General features: G+C 38.4%; 1 protein-coding gene across 2 annotated transcripts in view; it reads left to right on the forward strand.

The window, feature by feature from the left end:
• The window catches only part of FAM114A2 (family with sequence similarity 114 member A2), a 32982-nt gene extending 14898 nt beyond the window's left edge, over positions 1–18084 (forward strand). For both annotated transcript variants that reach the window (XM_027077536.2, XM_027077545.2), the window contains exons 9-14: positions 802–881; positions 8766–8888; positions 9383–9522; positions 11048–11120; positions 14825–14878; positions 16745–18084. In XM_027077536.2, the coding sequence (XP_026933337.1) occupies positions 802–881; positions 8766–8888; positions 9383–9522; positions 11048–11120; positions 14825–14878; positions 16745–16846 (572 nt within the window). In that variant the 3' untranslated portion in view covers positions 16847–18084. The remainder of the gene's footprint in view (positions 1–801; positions 882–8765; positions 8889–9382; positions 9523–11047; positions 11121–14824; positions 14879–16744) is intronic.
• The last annotated feature ends 1933 nt before the right edge of the window (positions 18085–20017 follow it).

Consider the following 20017-nt stretch of genomic DNA (forward strand, 5'->3'; position numbering starts at 1 on the left):
TCCATCATTATTTCTTACCTGGACCCTGGATTATTACCTCAGCCTTTCTGCCTTCCTTCTTATTCCCACCTCCACCCGGGAGCCAAAGTGGCTTTTTCTAAAATTTAAATTGGACATAATCTGTGTCTGTTTAAAATCATTCAATGTCTCCTCACTCCCTCAGTAAAAAGTTTGATTTCCTCTCCATAGGTTTTAAGGCCCTCTTTTGCCTAGATCCTGCTTAACTTTCTAGCTTCACTTTTATCTCTCTTCTCTCTCTGAAATTAAGACTCTCCCAGATATATTAAACGTGTGGTCATGATCTTTGTATTTGTTTTTGCTACCTGAAACTCTTCTTTTTCTCCTGGCTAAGTTGTACCCATTTTTTATGTCCTGACTTGAAGTCTACTTTCTTTGAAGCACGTGCATGGTACCTGCTTAGTACTCTGCTTTCACCTGTTCTCATTCATACTTCTGGAATAGAACAGAGAGCACTGGATTTGAACTGGGGTGGGAAGGCCAAGGTTTGACTCTTAGTATTTGCTATTAGGAGAAATAACCCCTCCAAGTCTTAGTTTCTTTATCTCTAAAATGGGATGATGACCCTCTTTACAAGCCCATTGGGAGAATTTGTTGGTGCATGTAGAAGGATTCTGTAAGCACCAGAGCACCGTGCTCATGTAAATTGCTGTTGCTATTCCTGGTGCTGCTGCGGCTCCTCCCTTGCCTCTCCTCTGCCTCCCCCTTTCCGCCCATCTCTGTCAGTCTTTCTGCAGGGTTTTACATGGCTCTGTGTTTTTCTTTGTTTGTTTATTTGTTTAGGGGATGAAGACTTTACCAAAGAGATAACAGAGCTATTTTCCCAGCTTCATGTCTCCTCCAAACCTGAGAAGCTTACCAGGGTAAGTTATGCTTGGTGATTTTCACTTTTTTTACTTGTGTCAATTTAATGGATAAAGAATGTAAGGTTATAACTTTCTGGCAAGGATATCACCAAACTGGGAGCTGTATTCTGAGTTCTGTGCCTTCTGCCTGCCTCCTGCTCTCACAGGTTAACATGCAAATTTCACATCTGCCCTGCCTGCCCCCCACATCTGCCATCCTCACCTGTTTTCATTTGGAACACTTGCTTATTTGAAAGCTCAAATCAGGTCACAGTGTTGGCAGTACTCACCGGCCTTCGTGATACCAGTGGGTTCGCCTTTATGGAGGCCTCACTGTTGTCAGGGCTCTGAGTGATCCAAGGATGATGGAATGTGGCCTCTGCCCTTATAGGGCTGGATGGAAGGTAATGATTTCCCAGAGCCCAGTGACCAGTTAGCATGTGAAAATGAGCCTCCCGTGGCCTATGCCTGGGTCTTTGATGGTGATGCCTGAGCTGTTTTTACACGTATGAAACATGGAGGGCCATTAGTCAAAGTGGGTAGGGAGCGCCTGTTTCCAGAGCAGTACTCATAGAGCATAGTTGCCAGTCCAGCTCATGGGACACTATCCACTTGGTCTCGGGCTGCTTGCCATCTCTTCACCCACCTCTCCCAATCTCCAGAAACATCTCTGGACCAGGTAGCAGCAGATGCACATTGCTTCCTGGCCAGGATAGCCACCACAGTCACCTGCATGCCGTAGGGTAAGGAATGTGATGCTTGATTTTGTTATCTCGCTCTCCTTTCCCAGTGAAAAGGCTGCACTCCCCAAGCTATGCAGTCACCCCCCAGGCAGCTCATCTTCCTCATCTCCACTACAGCGCTTAACTATAGCACTTTTTAGCTTGTATCATAGTGTTTTTTTTTGAGTTGGAAATAATATCAAACTTAGAGAAAAGTTGCATAAATAATGCAAAGAAATTCGTATGTCTTTTATGCAAATACGCCTATTATTAACATATATATATATATATATATAATTTATACATTTAATCATTTGTGTTTGAGCATTTGTTCTCTTGTTACCTCTCGCTCTCCTCCCCCCCCCCACCCCGTCCTTTCCCTTTCTTTACATACACATGCACCACATGCACATACACACGTTGTTATTATTGGGACTATTTTGGGGAATAAATTGCAAACATGATAGCCCTTTACTCATAAATATTTCAATATGTATCTGCTAAGAACATGGATATTCCTGTAGGTAACCGTAGTAATTATCACCTGCAGTAAATTTAACATCGATAAGATATTTTTATTTAATATCTTGTCCACATTCTGGTTTGGCAATTGGCCCAACAATGTCCTTCATATCCTATTTTTCCCTCTAACGTTGAAGCCAGAACATAATCACGAATTGTATTTAGTTGTCATATACTTTGAGTCTCTTAATCTGTGGTAGTTCCTCACTTTTCTTTGTCTTTTGTGATGAGAAATAAAAACTGCTTTCCCCTGTATAAAAACGGAGTATTCCTGATTTGGGGTTTGTCTGATGTTTTCTTATGATTAAAGTCATGTTATGCATTCCCAGGCAAGAGACTTAATAAGCAGTTTTATATCCTTCCTAGACTACACAATGCCCATCTTCCCCTTAAAATGATGTGTTGTCTGATTTCTCACTGTATGGTTACGAATTTTTTACTGCTAATAAACTTTCTGTGGGTAGACATTTTAAGACCAATAAATATCCTGCTGTTCATCATAATGTCCCTCCAGATTTAGCATCTATCCATGATTCTTGCTGCACCAGTGTTTACTGTGATGGTTGCAAAATGATGATTTCTCTTAACCCCAACACTTGCTCCTTATTTATCAGTTGGCTTTTGGCATTCTACTATAGTTAAGAGCTCTTCCTTTTTCTATTTATTTATTATCTATTTGTTATTTAATATCTCATGGAATTCTGTTTTTTCCCTTTGGTTTATAGTTCATTACTGTCCTTAATTATTTTGGGATTCAAATTGACCTTCAAACTGACTCTTGTGTGACATGCACTTACCATTTTTTGGAGTATTTCCTTATTTTCTGGCATAACGATATTCTGGACTCCTCTTGTACCTTCTGTACTCTAGCCCTGGAATCAGCCATTTCTTCAGGGAGCCATAGCTCCTTTTTAGTATTACAGGCTAAGACGTGGGTGCTAGGTGTGCTCATTGATATTGGGGTATCTTTGCCTCCAGGTCCTGTGGGCAGAGCTAGGAAATATACTTAAGTACACACACCCCCATATTTGCACATGTGCACACATACATATGTTAGAGATCGTGAATTTATGCTGTTAACTCCAGTTTCAGTCTGTCCCTACAGGAGTCTTCCTTGCCTTTCCTCATTACAGATTTGTATCTCTCATCTTCCACAATAATAACCCTGTCTCACGACATTAGCACATTCCCTTATTTCCTCAATTCTATAATGCATCTGAAATAGTTTCATTGCTTTGCCCATGCCTACCTACTATAAAGCCAACCTATGAAAAGAATTTATGATTTATTTGCTTTCCCCCTACATTAATTTTTGAATATATAGAGGCTTATGCTTCTAAAAGTCAAAACTAAACAATTCCTATCCACTCCCTTTTCCTTTCTAATACTAACTTTCTTCTTTTCTGGCATATCCTTCTTGTGTTTCTATTTTTAGATAAGTAGATAGATTTTGAAGATAAGCAGATCTATTTTCTTCTTATATAAAAGTTAACACACTGTCTATGTTCTTGAGCACTTTGCTTTATTCACTTAACCTTATACATATGTATTTTTATAAATTTATCACAGGTTATTTTTGATTTTTTTTTTTAATGCGTGTATCTTACTTCCCATCTTAAACCTTAAATTTCTTCAAAGCTGGATCTGTGCTTTATTGGTCCTTAAAATCCCAGATCTACTGTCTCTTTGTGGTGTTGAGCAAGTTGTTTAACCTCTTGGTTCCTTTAGCTGTGAGATAGGGTGATGTGGGCTTCTTTTGAGGATTTAATGTGTTAATGCATACAAAGGTCTTGGGAAGTCCCTGGCTCATAGTAAATGCTCACCATTGATGGTCCTATCTATAGAAGCTAGCCCAATATATTTAGGTGTTTGATAAATATACATATGTTAAGTAAACTTTATATTGCTAAGTGTTGGAGAAATACTAATGAAAAAGACCTAGTTTCTGTGCTCAAGGAGATCGTAATAATAAATAAACTATTTTAAAAAGGCAAGTAATCCTTATCTATTTGGTAGTTGTAGTCATTCTCTGCAAGTTGTGTTCACATTGTTTACATTTCCTGTGTTGAGTCATAAGATATAGAATAGTTAAGGAGCAGGACCTGATTATTCCCAAGGATTTAATGGGAGGCTGTGTGATGTAGGGGAAAAGCAATGAAGCAGGAGTCTGAGAAAACAGGTCTGATTCTTACTCTGATGCATGTGATGTGGGCAAATCCCATTTCTTTTCTAGGCCTTTTCTCTCCCCCCCCCCCCCTCCCCAGCTGATGAAAACTAAGTGGTTGGAGAAGCTAAGCTCAAAGGTATCTTTAAAAATTTTTTTTTATGTTTATTTATTTTTGAGAGAGAGATAGAGTGTGAGTGGGGGAGGGTCAGAGAGAGAGGGAGACACAGAATCTGAAGCAGGCTACAGGCTCTGAGCTATCAGCACAGAGCCTGATGCAGGGCTTGAACCCATGAACTGTGAGATCATGACCTGAGCTGAAGTTGGATGCTTAACTGACTGAGCCACCAGGCACCCCTCAAAGGTGTCTTTTAATTCCTAAGTCTCCAGGTCTCACCAATGAGAAGTTCCAGACTGAATTCTGGGTGTGAGGCCTGGGTAATGTTGCCCAATTTTCAAAAGGTATGATAAATTACCTTGAGTTGGCACAGTAGTTCATAATGACTTCACTTAGTGTATTTATTATAAGAAAGATCATTTTGAGTATGTTTTATGCCTACTAAAATATCTCCTTCAAGTATATTACATTTATGGTATCAGTTTTCTTTTGCATGGCCTTATGTCTCCCCATTTTTCTTTTTTTAATTTGAGATAAACCAATCCCTGGTTTTTCTCTCATTTTCTCTCTTCAAAGGCTTTGCAGAGAATTTCACATACTATGTAGACTGTTAGTCAACTGTTAGGATTCTTTCCAGCTTCGTCTCTCACTATTCTCTTCTATAAAAATCTCACCACTCCAGCCTCTTCTCCCATGCTTCTCCCATATTGGTCTTCATTCTGTTCCTTGAGTACACCCACCTGATTTCCCTCTGCTTACAACTCTTGTCTAAATATTTGCATGGATGACTCCTTTTAAACTTTAGATTTCAACTCAAATATCACTCCTCAGAGACCCCTCCTGACCACCCAAACCAAGTCTGCCTTCTGCTCATCCAGTCCACACTCTCCGTCTCTACATTTTATTTTCTTCACTTATTTGTTTCCTTATTAACTGTCTTTCTGCACTAAAGAAGAGCAGGGCCATGGTTTATATAGGTACTTCCAGCACCTGGACAATGTGTAGTAAATATTTGTAATGAATGAACTAATTAATAAATGTACCCTCTGCTCTGGTCCTACTAGTTGCTTCACAGTTTTCTCCGCATACTTTGAGTTTTCTGTTTCCAGTCTTTTATATAGTTAATTCTTTTTATTTTGTTTTATTTTTTAATTTAATTTGAGAGGCTAATGTAGTGAAAGATCAGAGCCAAATTATTCCTGAGGGTTTTTGTGAGAGTTCCTGCGGTAGGAGGAAGAACCTTGAGATGAATGTCTGGGTACATAGGTTCTGCTGTAGCTTATTCACGTTGTAGCCTCAGGTGTAGCCCCATCTATTGATCCTTAAACCCTCAACCCCAGTGCTATATTTGTAATAAAACCTGTGATTCTCACTTCTTAGCTGGAATGGCTCTCATAGTCTTCTCTGAATTCGTATTGCCTGGTTACAGCTCTGAACACATTCTGTCTATATAAAGTTTCTCAAGTGGATGTCTTCATTTAATGACAATAAACCTTTTCTTAGAAGTCGGGACAGTCTCAGTGGCAAATGACAGAAACTCAAGTCAGACTGGCTTAAGAACAAAGGGGCACTCATTAGCTCAAGAACTAGAAAATCAAGAGCTTCAGGCATGGCTCTCTATCCAGGAACCCCACCTACTACCCCCAACCCAATCCCCACACCAATCTCTTGACTGCTTTCTTCTGTTACAGCTTTATTCATAGAGAATCTTTTCCACATGGTTGTAGGATAACTACTGGCAACATCAGGGTGACTTTTTTCCAGTTGAGTAACTCTAGCAGGAGGAGGGCCTCCCTTCCCTAGTAGTTTCATCAGATGTCCTGATGCTGATGCCCATTGACCTGGGTTGGGTCACTTTTTGAAACATCATGAAGTAATCCCTGTATGGAAGGGGGATTAACATTCTAGTAACTAAATCTGAATTGTTTGCCAACCCTTGGAGCCAGAGGATGGAAGCAACCCTACCCAAACCACATGAACTAAGAAAAATCTAGAACCCACTACCAAAAGAAAAGAGATAGGGACGCTGGCTAGGTAAAAACAGTAGCTGCCCTCCATAGCATGCCAGGCACTGGGTGTGCAAATCCAAACAAGACAGTCTGTAGCTATCCTATGGTAATGTTGTTCATGTATAGGAGATAGACACATTTAATTTCAGTGTCTGGTAAGTACTAAGTTGAAAGGGTGCTCAGGGGACCATGGACATACAGGGAAGGGTTGTTTACATGCCTTGTCTCCTGGAAGGTCTTTGAAAGTTACTTGGAAGAGACAATGTCTGGGTGGATGATTGAAAGAAAACTAAGAGCTGCCTTTATTTAGAAAAAAGAAAAGGGCGGGGAAGGGCATTGTAGCCTAAGGGAATAGCATGAATGAAGAACAGGCATTTATAGGCCATTATTATCAGATCTTAAAGTGGAAAGTGGTAAGAGATGAGGCTGGAGAAGTAGGTAGGGACTAGGTCATGGGTACTTCTTCAGTCATGTAAAAGACCGTCATCTGGTTGAAGGGGAGCCATTGAAGGGAAGAGGAATGATCAGCCTACAAAATATCTTGATATGTATGTCCAGCAGGCAGTTGGAATACATTGTTTTCAGGAGAGGTGAGTGCTGGAAATAAGGATTTAGGAGCCAGCAGCAGGTAGGGAATACTTAAAATTACAGAGACAGGATGCGTTGAGGGAAGAGGGAGTGTGGTGAGGCTAGTAGAGAGCCAGGCTAGAACCCCAGGTAATGCTGGTGTTTAAAAGGCTGAAAAAGGAGTATCAATACGTACAGAAGCCTGAGGAGGAATGCCCATGAGGGTGGGGGGAGAACTGGAAGAAGGCAGTATTTTAGAAGTCAAAGAAAACTAAAAACAACTCAAAGGCCCATCATCAGAGAATGGTAAGTTACGGTATATGTATAAAATGAGCTACTACATAGCAAGAAGTAAGAATGAGCTACTGATATTTGCAACAACATGGATAAACCTAACAGACACTATATTGGGCATAAGAAGCCAGACACAAATTAGAATGGACTTAAAGTTTCATTTGTGTGCATTTTAAAGGCAGGTAAAATTAATTGAGACAGTGAGACAGAAGACTGGGTTACCTTTGGGCAAGGGAAGGGTGACTTGGTTTGAGCAGTATTTTTTTTTTTTTTTTAATTTACATCCAAATTACTTAGCATATAGTGCCACAATGATTTCAGGAGTAGATTTCTTAGTGCCCCTTACCCATTTAGCCCATCCCCCCTCCCACCACCCCTCCAGTAACCCTCTGTTTGTTCTCCATATTTATGAGTCTCTTATGCTTTGTCTCCCTCACTGTTTTTATATTCTTTTTGTTTCACTTCCCTTATGTTCATCTGTTTTGTCTCTTAAAGTCCTCATATGAGTGAAGTCATATGATTTTTGTCTTTCTCTGACTAATTTCACGTAGCATCATACCCTCCAGTTCCATCCACGTAGTTGCAAATGGCAAGATTTCATTCTTTTTGACTGCTGAGTAATGCTCCATTGTACATATATATCCCACATCTTCTTTATCCATTCATCCATCAATGGACATTTGGGCTCTTTCCATACTTGGGCTATTGTTGATAGTGCTGCTATAAACATGGGGGTGCACCTGTCCCTTCGAAACAGCACACCTGTATCCCGTGGATAAATGCCTAGTAGTGCAATTGCTGGGTGGTAGGGTAGTTCTGTTTTTAGTTTTTTGAGGAACCTTCATACTGTTTTCCAGAGTGGGTGCACCAGCTTGCATTCCCAGGTTTGAGCAGTATTGACTAGGAAGGGGCAGGGGGGCACCCTTTATACGGATGGGAATGTTCTGTATCTTGATCTGGGTCAGTTACAAAGGCATATAGATGTGTAAACATTTCTTGAGTTGTGCTCTGAAGATTTGTGCACTTTATGTAAGTTATGCCTTAGTTTTAAAAAAGGCAGAAGGGTTAGAGAAGCTCAAGAAGGGGAGTGAGTGGATGGCAGTGTTAAGTGTTGTAAAGAGAAGTGGTAAGGTAAGTAGATGGATGTATGGTAAGTGTATGTTCGGGTGAGACTGACTTACATGATGCTAAGTGTACTGATTGCTTGTGTACTGATATATCCCCAGTGCTTAGAATAGTACCTGGTACATAGAAGACTTCCAGTAAATATCTGTTGAATGTATGAATACATCCTTACTTTACCTACGTTTGTAAATGGAATGTAGGATTTTTAAGTACTGTCTTATCTCCTGAAAATGTATTTTAGTTATTTCCTTCAACTTGGAAGTCTAGTACTTTCTAGAGGATTTTGCAGTAAAGTGTTCCTGGTAGGTGCACAATATGTATGATAACCTTTTGGTGAGCTGAATTGAATTGTTGATGGGCAGTAATCTTCTTCTTATTTAGGCAAGAAATAATGCCTATGAATGGATGAGTGCATCTCTGGCCAAGCCATTAGAAGAGAAGGAAGAAGGAGAAAAACAGTTGGAAACAGAAAAAACTGAGCAAATCAGTAAAAATTCAATAGAGGTACTAAAGCAACTAAGCCTTTTTTTTTTTTTTTTTTTTGAAATGGTTTTGAGATGTGAGTATTACAATCAGGGGCGTAGGCACCTTCTGTTTTTTTGTACCACTGTAATGTCAACCTTGTAACCCAAGGTTATAGCAACCTTGTTCCAGACTGTAGGGTGAAAGGAGTGAAGAAAAAGAGACTAAGGGTGTTTGTGTGTTGTATCATGAAGAAAGTTCCCAGAAACTGCTACAAGACACTTTTTATCTAAATCTTTTGGCTCACAGTTACCTGGACACACCCGACTTTAGGGGAGCTTCTGTTTCTGCAGTTATGAGCCCAGCTGGAAAATGACATCACTACTGTGGTAGAAGAGGAGGTGTATTGAAGGGCAGCCATTGTCTCTGTTGCTTTCACGATCTGGAATCCTCCAGTATGCGAGAAACAAGGAATTCTTCATTTCCTCCGGGATAAAAACAATAATAACAATGCTTTGTTTTGCTTTTCTTTTCAGGCTATCCATGCATTTGCTATCCGGAGCCTAGCAGAATTGACTGCCTGCTCAATTGAACTGTTTCACAAAACAGCGGCTCTGGTTCTGCATGGCCAGAAGCAGGAAGTGACAGCCTTAGAAAGGAGCAGAGCCCTTTCCCAGTAAGTGTAAAGAGTATCCCTGCAAATGATGCACATTGCTTCAAGAGTTTTCTCAGCCTCTTTTTACTCTCAGCCTCAGAGTTTTAAGAAACTTTCCTCTCAAGAAGATGCTATTCACATTGTACCATTCACATGTTAGAGGTTTGTTCATTTTGGGTTTTAGTTATTAAGTAGTTAGAAGTGTTGTTTCTTTTCGTGGAGCCGTAAGTCTACATTATAAATTTTTTTATTAACCGCCTGGTTGTTTTATTAATTCTTTTTTATTAATTGGTAATCTGAAAACTAGTTCTCAGGTTATTGGTTTTAATAAAAGTAGAATTTTACATAAGTAAAAATAGAGAGTAGTTCTAGGAACCTTAGTTCTTAATAATGGTGATATTTGTTAATGAGTGCTAATTTTGTGCCAGGTACCATGCTAAGGGACTTACATGTATCACTTCTAATTTTTACAACTCTAAAGGTAAATGATTAGTCCAGCTTTAAAAAAATGAGGAAACACAGACTCAAGAGAAATGTGATAATCTGCCCAGGTTGTGCAGACTGGGATTTAATCCCACGTCAGGCTAAGTCCCCAAACCCCCCTTTCCCTCCGTCTTGCTGATTTTGAATAAAATTTCAAAAATATTATAAAGTAGATAGTCATAAGGGACAAAAAAAAAGACCTACTGCTTTCTGCTTTCTAAATAAATCTAATTAATGAGAATGTAATTGGGAAAAATTGTGTGGGAGTGTCTAATGTGTTAGGGTTGGGAGGGGCCCTTGATGTTTTCCAGACCTCCTCTTTACCTGCAACTTCACCACCCCTCCACAACATCCCACAGAGGGGGCTGGTTTTGTCTTCACCATCCTTAGGATGAGGGACTCAACCCCAAAGTAGCCTGTTCTTTGGAAAAGTGGCTCTTTCCACTTTCCATTTATACATCTGTGTTTATACGTATACATACGCATATATATGTACCTGTACAGGAGAGGTGTGTGTGTGTATGTGTATAAGCATACACATATATATAGTTTCCCTGTTAATTATCAAGTGAGTTAGAATCCATGGAAACTGGGCTTTTGCTTGTGTACTGATATATCCCCAGTGCTTAGAATAGTACCTGGTACATAGAAGACTTCCAGTAAATATCTGTTGAATGTATGAATACATCCTTACTTTACCTACGTTTGTAAATGGAATGTAGGATTTTTAAGTACTGTCTTATCTCCTGAAAATGTATTTTAGTTATTTCCTTTAACTTGGAAGTCTAGTACTTTCTAGAGGATTTTGCAGTAAAATGTTTTTCCAGGGACTGAACCTCCTCTTCCTGTAACATGAATGTCTGCTCAAATGGGTCTGCAGATGCATTAGGTAGTTGATGAAGACATATTTACTCCCTTAAAAAAAAAAGCTTTCTCCTTTCACATTTACTACCAAGAGTGATTTGTTTTCTTCCAACAGTTGTTAAATATAGCTTATTTTTAAAAAAGAGAGAAAGAAAAACAAAAAGAGGAGCCCTCCTGACTTGCCTCACTTCTTTCCTAGGATGACAGTTGTACTGTGTAAGGAGTTGTCTTCTCTGTCTAAAGAGTTCACCACCTGCCTAACAACTGCCGGGGTAAGAATTCATGCCTGTTCTTGCGCTGATGTCTGTTCTGTGGGGTGTTTTTTAGAGAGTTTCACTGAGGTGATTTCATACCATAACATTTTCCCATTTCAAGTATACCATCCAGTGGTTTTTTAGTGTATTCACAGAGTTGTCCAACCATAACCATATCCAATTTTAGACCATTTTCATCATCCCCCAGAAAACCTCCCGCCAGTGGCAGTCATGCCGATTCCCTTTCCCTCCACACTCTCCTAGCCCTGAGCAACACTCACCTATTTTCTGTCTGTAGATTTGCCTATTCTGGACATTTAATCTAAATGGGATGTACAATATGTGATATTTTGTGTCTGTTGTCTTTCAGTTAGCATAATGTTTTTGAGGTTCATTCACATTGTAGTATGTATCAGTACTTATTTTTATTACCAAATAATGTATTTTAGGGATCTGTACCACATTTTATTTTTCTGTTTATCAATTCTTAGACATTTGGACTGTGTCTAGTTTTCAGCTATAATGAATAATGTTGCCACAAACAGGCATGTGTGTTTTCCTAGTAGGAGTGGAATTGGTGGATCATGTAGGTGACGTGGGCCTTGGAAGAACTGCCAAACTGTTTCACAAAGTGACTATACCATGTAACATTCTTGCCGGCGATGTATGAAAGTTCCAATTTCCTAAATCCTCATCAGCACTTGCTATTGTCTGTTTGTTTTTGTTTTTGTTTTTTTTAATTAGCCATCCTAGTAGTAGGTATGAAGTGGTATCTCGTTATGGCTTTTATTTGCATTTTCCTGATGGCTAATGATGTTGAACATCTTTTTACTTACTGTTGGCCATTTGTATGTCCTCTTTAGAGAAATAGCTTTTCTAGTTTCGCCTCCTTTTAAATTGGGTTCTTTATTTCATTATTAGTTATCTTTTTGTCATTTATTTATTATTTGCCTTTTTACTATTTACCATTTATTATTGAGTTGTAGGAATGCTTTATATATTCTGGGTACAATTTCATTATCAGATACCTGATATGCATGTATTTTCTCCCAGTCCATAGGTTGTTTTTTCACTTAATCTTGATAGTGTCTCTGCACAAAAGTTTTTAATATTGACTTGTCATTGTCCTCTTTTATGACTTGTACTTTTGGTATTGTCTCTAGTGAATTATTGCCTAACCCAAGATCATGATTTACTCCTACGTTTTCTTCTAAGAGTTTTGTTGTAGCTCTTACCCTTAAGTCTATGATCCATTTTGAGTTGATTTTTTTGTGTAGGGTATGAGGTAGGGGTACAACTTTATTCTTTTGCATGTGCATATCCAGTTTGCCCAGCATCATTTGTTGAAAAGTTTTTCCTCATTGAATTGTCTTTGCCCTTTTGTCCAAAATCAATTAGCCATTGATATACGGGTTTATTTCTGGACTCTCATTTCTATTATTGATTTTATTTGTGTGTATCCTTACGCCATTGGCATATTGTCTGGATTACTATAGCTTTGTAGTAAGTTTTGAAATCAAGAAGTGTAAATCTTCCAATGTGGTTCTTCTTTTTCCAGATCTTTTGTCTTTTTGGAACTCTATGCATTTCTTCTGTGAATTTTAGGATCAGCTTGTCTATGTCTGATTTTTACACCTTATTTTTGTGTTCTTTTTATGGAGTCTGCAGTATATTTTATGCTGCCCTCTGAGACCTGTGCTGGAAATTTAGACCTTGATAAAATAAAAACTGCACAGTGACTACTGGTTTTAAGGAGCAGCGCCTTACTTAGACTATGGTAGTCCTCATATTCTGCAGTTGCCAGCCAGGAACAGAGTTGTAATTAAAACAGCTAAAGTTCTGGGGCGCCTGGGTGGCGCAGTCGGTTAAGCGTCCGACTTCAGCCAGGTCACGATCTCGCGGTCCGTGAGTTCAAGCCCCACATCAGGCTCTGGGCTGATGGCTCGGAGCCCGGAGCCTGTTTCGGATTCTGTGTCTCCCTCTCTCTCTGCCCCTCCCCCGTTCATGCTCTGTCTCTCTCTGTCCCAAAAATAAATAAACGTTGGAAAAAAAAAAAGAAAACAGCTAAAGTTCTTTTTTTTTTTTTTTCTTTCTTAGAGGAATTGTAAAGTACACACCTGTACTTAAGGTGTGTAAACTATGGAACATGATTCAGAAATCAGTAATCATGAATTAGGATAGAATCAAGGGCATTTTAAATGAGCAGATAAAAATCACTTTGTAGTAAAACCAAGTTCATAGATACAGAGAACAGGTTGGTGGTTGCCAGAGGTGGGGGAGTTGAGGATGGCTGAAATGGGTGTAGGGGATTTAAAGGTATAAATTGCCAGTTACAAATAAGTCATGGGGATGTAATGTACAGCATAGTGACTGGTTAATAATTTTTTATTGCATATTTGAAAGTTGCTAAGAGAATAGATCTTAAAACTTGTCTTCACAAAAAATTTTTGTAACTGTATGGTGACAAATGCTAGTTAGGCTTATTGTGGTGATCGTTTTGTAATATATGTAGATATCAAATCATCTTGTACACCTGAAACTCATATGGTATTGTATGCCACTTATACCTCAATTTAAAAAAATCCCTTAGTAGTAAGTATTTAAGGGTCAATGTGGCAGCAATTTCTGGGCCCTTAAACTTATTTTAGTTAAGAGCATAGCCCAAATTAATTTTTCTTAGTTTATGAGTTTAGATTATTCCTGTAAGGGATAATCCTGGGATTATCTCTTTTCCCCTTAATATTGTCTTTAATAGAGCTTCTGGGATTCTTGAAGTTAATCGTGGGAGCTGGCCAAATCTTTCCATGTGTTTCATAAAGATACTTTAACCCAGCAAGTCAAATATAAGGTGCTAGCACATGCGAATATTAAATTTGCATTAGTTATTTCCATGTTTTACAGACGCCCATCTTAAAAACCATTGAGTATTTTGAGCGCATGTTACATATGCATATCTGCATATTTTGTTTTAAATTTGTTCTAAAGATTTCTGGTCACATGTTTCATCATTTCTACCCTTTCTTCCAAAATGAAGATACTTTTTAAAGTCAATAAAAAACTACAAAGTGGATGGCACGGGAAGATATAAAGGAAATTAAAAAAAATTTTTTTTCTAATGTTTATTTATTTTTGAGAGAGAGAAAGAGACAGAGCATGACCGGGAGAGGGGCAGAGAGAGAGGGAGACACAGAATCCGAAGCAGGCTCCAGGCTCTGAGCTGTCAGCCCAGAGTTGGATGTGGGGCTCGAATTCATGAACCGTAAGAGATCATGACATGAGCTGAAGTCAGATACTTAACTGACTGAGCCATCCAGGAGCTCCTTTAATTTTTTTAAATGCTTACTTATTTTTGAAAGAGAGACAGTGCATGAATGCAGGAGGGCACAGAGAGAGGGAGACACACAATCTGAAGCAGGCTCCAGGCTCTGAGCTGTCATTGCAGAGCACCATGTGGGGTTTGAACCCACAGACTGTGAGATCGTGACCTTAGTCGAATTTGGACACTTAACCGAGCCACCCAGGTGTCCCTAAAGAAGGAAATTTAAAGCACTTTTAGAGATGATATTTTGCTCTTTCTCAGTCCAGACATTTTCTATACTTATGTTATGGGTGTGTATGTATATGTGTGTGTGTAATTTTCAAAGTGGGATCACAGTCTGCCTACTGTATATATATATCTTTTAATTTGCTGTGCTCACTTAATACTGTATCCTTTATTCTAGGTCCAAGAAAAGGCAGACATCCTTAATCCCCTAATCACTGCTGTATTTCTAGAGGTTAGTAGTAATTATGTCTAAGTCTCTAACTTTTAGCGCATTATGTATTATTAATCCACTCTTCTTAAGTGTTTATTTTTTGGCATTTTTGTTTTTTTCACCAGATTGGTAGTTTAGCCATGTTGATACAGATATGACCAAAATGGTGTTGATACAGACAGGACCAAATGCCTATCCCTGTTCATTATTTACAAAGCACAAAGATGAAGCTGCTGTGTAAAGTTCAAGGAAGCAGTAGCTTGTCATTATTTAGTTTATCCATTGGCAGTTGATGGACAATCCTTAGTAACAAAACACCTTCTCTGGACCAGTGGGGTAAACTTTGAAGGGCTGAAAATTACAAACAGGCAAACACTGCTTCTCAAAGGACTAACATTTATACAGGGGAGATTTGTTACAAAACAAAACATTTTGTTGTGTCGTTTCCTTGCCAAGAAATTTGCCTTGTTTTGTCAAAGGTACCTGTGTTCACATAATCCTCATCAGTCTATTCGATTTAAGGAGGTGGGTGGTTTAAGTCCCCTGGGAAGGGGTTTGTCAGAAGATCACATGATCGATTATTGCCTGCTTGTGTGACACTTTCTGTATTTCATGTGTTAAAAACTCTATTTTGTAAATGGTGCCAACAATTTAGACATTTGATGATCTGTTTAAAATGTATTTATGTAAGTTGGGGGAGATAATTGGTTAGGTTTTAATCATGTATTGAAAATAATTTTTAACTACTAGACTGTTACTTCTTTAGTTTTAAATTCTTTTAAAATTATCACTCAGGAAATGCTTTTTAATTCCTTAACTGCACAGTTTTTCTTGAATATCAGAGTAATTACTCTGCTCACTTAGTTGTTTTTTTTTTAAAGTTTGTGATTTAGTAGATGGGAGAGTGGTATAGGTGAGAAGTTTGCAAACCAGGAGTCCGGTCCAGGATCTTTCCTGATTTGCTGTATGACCTTGGACCAGGCATTTACCTTCTTGACAGTCTTCCTTATCTTTATGTGCATTGTAAGAGATTTAACTAGATGATCTCTGAGGTCTATTTTGGTTGGAAAATTTGGCAGCAAATGTCACATTAAAGTTTAAATAGGAGTACATGCTATTGATAAATCCAAAAAAGGTAAACTCATTTGATGGGTGTTCCTTATTGCTATTTGGACTTGATTGTTCTTGTTTACACATTTGAAACACTCTTGTCCTTGAAATTATGCGTCTTTATCTTAATGTGATGAAGTCTCTATTATTCTGGAAGATCAGAACTTGTCAGATACAAATGAAGTCTGGCAAACTCTGAGCATGGTGATTCTGTAATGCTTCTCATAAATATGTCTCTTGTACCAGATGGAAATATATCTACACTGTATCATCTTTAAAAGCAGTTTCAAACTGAACAAATAGGAACATTTTGTTCCTATTTGTAGTACCTGTCTTGTATTCATTAATTGTGTTGAGTCCACGAAAGAAGAGCTGTCATAATGGACTGGAAATCTGATTGGTGTAATATTCAAAGCCTTGTAAAATCCACTGAGGGATTGACTAAAATGCTGTGACAGAATCTGCCCATTTAGTAAAGGAATAAATAAGCTTCAGTTGCCGAATTGAGCAGGATGTCAAAAAAACAGCTACCATTTCTGATGGACAAGTTGGACAGAAATGCTAACATTGTTTTTTGGTACTGTCATATCCTAAGACCTAGATCGTTCTTTCTTCTGTGGCTTTTATTAGCGTGGTAGGTTGTGCTTTTATTTGCCAGGCTACACATTCACTTAAATTGTAAAAGTGAATCTGTTTTCTTGTTGTCTTTTGGTATATTTTCCCTTTTAAGCGACCGTGCTATTTATTATTTATTTATTTATTTTTCAATCTTGACAGGCATCAAACAGTGCTTCCTATATTCAGGACGCCTTTCAGCTGCTCTTACCTGTGCTGGAGATCTCTCTCATTGAGAACAAGACCGAATTACCAGAGGCATGAGCTGCAGGCTCAGGACCTTCGTCAGAACGTTGAAGAACAGAGAAGACTCAACCCAAAACTTGTAATGGCCAAGAATGCCACTCTCTCTTGGGTACCCCTGAAAAAGCGAAGGAGAAAGGATTATTTTTAGTGTATAGGATTTAGGCAGGAGAGCAGGTATTCAAAGGTTTGCTGCCTTCCCTGATTGGCTGAAGTATTCAGGTCTTCACACTGCTCTTCTGAGCTGTTACAATTATTAAATTATTTGAAAATAAACTTTTATAGAAAGTTCAAGAATGATAGCTCTAGATAAAGGTTAATGGAATATTCAGGCAAAAATATTGGTCTTTCTTGGACATGATGCAAAACACTAATAGTTTTGTCATGGTTATATATGGTTTTGCAGCCCACGGATACAATTGGTTTGAAGCAAGAGAAAGAACAATTTAGTATTCTAGAATTCATGTGCTCGATCTATTAATGCCATGTCCTTTCTCCTTTCTATAATAAAATCTGTGGCTTTGAGAAAACGGTATATAGAAACTGTAATGATCACCTTTAATTGCCTAAATTCTTGGAATTCGTTAGGAAGTTTCACGTGCTCTTGAATTCTCAGTAGGTATTTGGTACTGAGGAAATGTACTTGAAGCCACATGAATTAACTACAGCAAAGTGCCCTTTGGCTTCAAATTGTTCTCCTACCCTGAGGCGACAGGCTTCAGTTATAATTGAGCCCCACTCGCCTGGGTTCCAGACCAATAAGTGCACCTTAGAGAAACAGTTTCGTGTTTGCAGGGATCGGTATTCCGAGTCCCTCCAGGATGTTTCTCACGCACACGTTATGTGCAGGAGAAATTCTGTAATGCCAGCTCCAAAGGAGTATGGAAGTTCTTTCAGTAATGGGGTTTTCATTATTTGAACATTGCTGAAGGGGACTATACAGTCCCATAGAGATGATGTTCATTTATAACAGGATTTAACCTGTATGACACAATTTGGTTTTCTTTAATCTTTTTTGTTTTGTTTTAATGTATTCCTTAGCATGTTTATAAATACAGCTTTTATCCTTCAGATCTTAAGCCTTCTTTTGCTCTCTTCAACAATGTAAGAGGCTAATATGGTGTTATCTTCCTAAAAGTTATTTGGTGTCCACTCTTTTTAAAAAAGAAGTCTCCAGCTTTGTGGTTGGAGGTAACTTTTCTGAGTGCTACTGCTCATCTTCTAAAACCTTTAAATAAAATAATTGTATTGGTCAGTCATTTCACTTTTCCATACATGAGCCCCAGTATCTTTTTCAAACCAAAGAAATAGCAAAGCAAAGCTCTTATTAGTGCTTGATCTAATTAGAGTTGACTGATCTCAACACTGTTTCTATATAATCGCCATATTTGGGGGTAGGGGGCAGGTTGTAAGTGAGGAGGAAATAGACTTGAGCTAAAAAGTTACACCAACAGCACTAAGATTTTACTGTGCTTACATTCTGTTCTAATATGATCAGAAAAGTTTTTGAACATTCCTTTTTTAGATAAATTTCACCCTTCCCAAATGTAATGCTGAAATTTCAGAAAAACAAAACAAAAAACAGTTGCCTGTGGCTAATAAAGCTGGTGTTCCCAGTCCTGGTTTGTTGCCTCAAGCCCAGTTGCTGTGTCTGAACCTGGATCCTCTGAGTAGGGTATTCCTTGAGCGAGGTTTAGGAAATGGCCACACTGCCAACCACCCATCCGTACTCTTGTACAATGGCAGTTTACAGTTTTTACTTCCCAGTCTAGAAACCTAGCTAAGGATTTTCTTTCAAGAAGAAGGATATAGATACGGGGGACAGAGCAGTGGCTCTTTTTATGTGCATATCCTGATTTTGACCAGTTTTAGATTAGACCTTCCAAAAGGCAGATGTGACTATTTGCCTCTTTTTTCTTACTTTTCCCTTTCATCAGCTTCCCCCACCCACCCAAATGTTTTTTAATGGATTTAGGGGACCATCAGTGAAACAGTGATGAAAGGACCAATTAATTCTGAGTAACAATTGCCTTTCACCTGAAATATAATGAGAAAGAATGAAAGTTCATTGATTGAGTACAGACAGAAAAATAAGAGCATAAAAATTCATTGGCAGGTGAAAAGGTAAATTCGGGGGATACTTTGGAACCTATTGGATTATGGGGATGATTATTGGATGGTGTGTGCTTCATTATTCTGTGATGATACATAGTCTCTTGGTGCTATTTCTTTTAAGTTTTTTTGTGTCTAAGGTTCACTGCTGTGTCTTTATATATGCTATGCTCCCTCCTTCCCAATTCACTGAACACCGATGTGTAGTTATTACTGGGGTAAAGTGCTTCTTTTCCTAGTATTGGGATCTTTAAAGTCTAGGATTAAAAGAGACTTCATTAATTTGGTCCAAAAGAAATGAAACATCTACCAACCAATTCTTGTTTTTTCTTTATATAATACCTTGCAGATGTGTTAACGATAAGTTATATTTACCTTACTTGCTGTTGATAGTTTTTGGTTTTTTTTTTTAAGGCAGAGATAACCTAGATTGACGGGCTTCTGAAGTCTGAAACTGTAATCATATGGCTGGCATTCACAGGAGTCTGAAGTCAGTGTTGATGCACAAATGAGGATTTTCTAGTCCTACAGTCAGGGAACAAGTCTTGTCTGTCCTACCCCGAATGAGGACCCTCTCCTTTGTACTTGTTTTTAATCTAAATTTCTGTTTGAAAGAGAGATGTTTTATAAGTAGTTGCTATTGATGTCCTCATTTGAGAGAGATAGACATCTTTTGTATTTTTAGATGTAGTCTGAATTTTAAAGGTGGGACTATTCCTCAGGTTGGAAAAACCCAGATCAAAATCGTGGGTAAAATTATACCCACAGGGGGCACTCAGCATGGTATTTCACAAATGTCAAAGATTGAAATCTCTTACTATGTCTTACCGACATAACACGATGTTCATTTTCATAAAAGACTTAAAATGAAGTGTTTGAGAAACAAAGTTCTAAAAACAACAAACCTTAATGTGTCATCAGGGTGTGTGGCTAATGTGAGAATTTTGAAAACCTGCCCAGTAATATCATTTTGCACCTAATACTCTGTGAGTACCGTGCACTCATTTCCCCGTTTTACTTGCAACCCATCCTTGATTGTTATTATGTCATCTGGCCAAACCCCAAAGTCCCTTCACGTCT

This window comes from Acinonyx jubatus, chromosome A1, assembly GCF_027475565.1.
Source record: "Acinonyx jubatus isolate Ajub_Pintada_27869175 chromosome A1, VMU_Ajub_asm_v1.0, whole genome shotgun sequence".
In the NCBI taxonomy this organism is placed as follows: Eukaryota; Metazoa; Chordata; class Mammalia; order Carnivora; family Felidae; genus Acinonyx; species Acinonyx jubatus.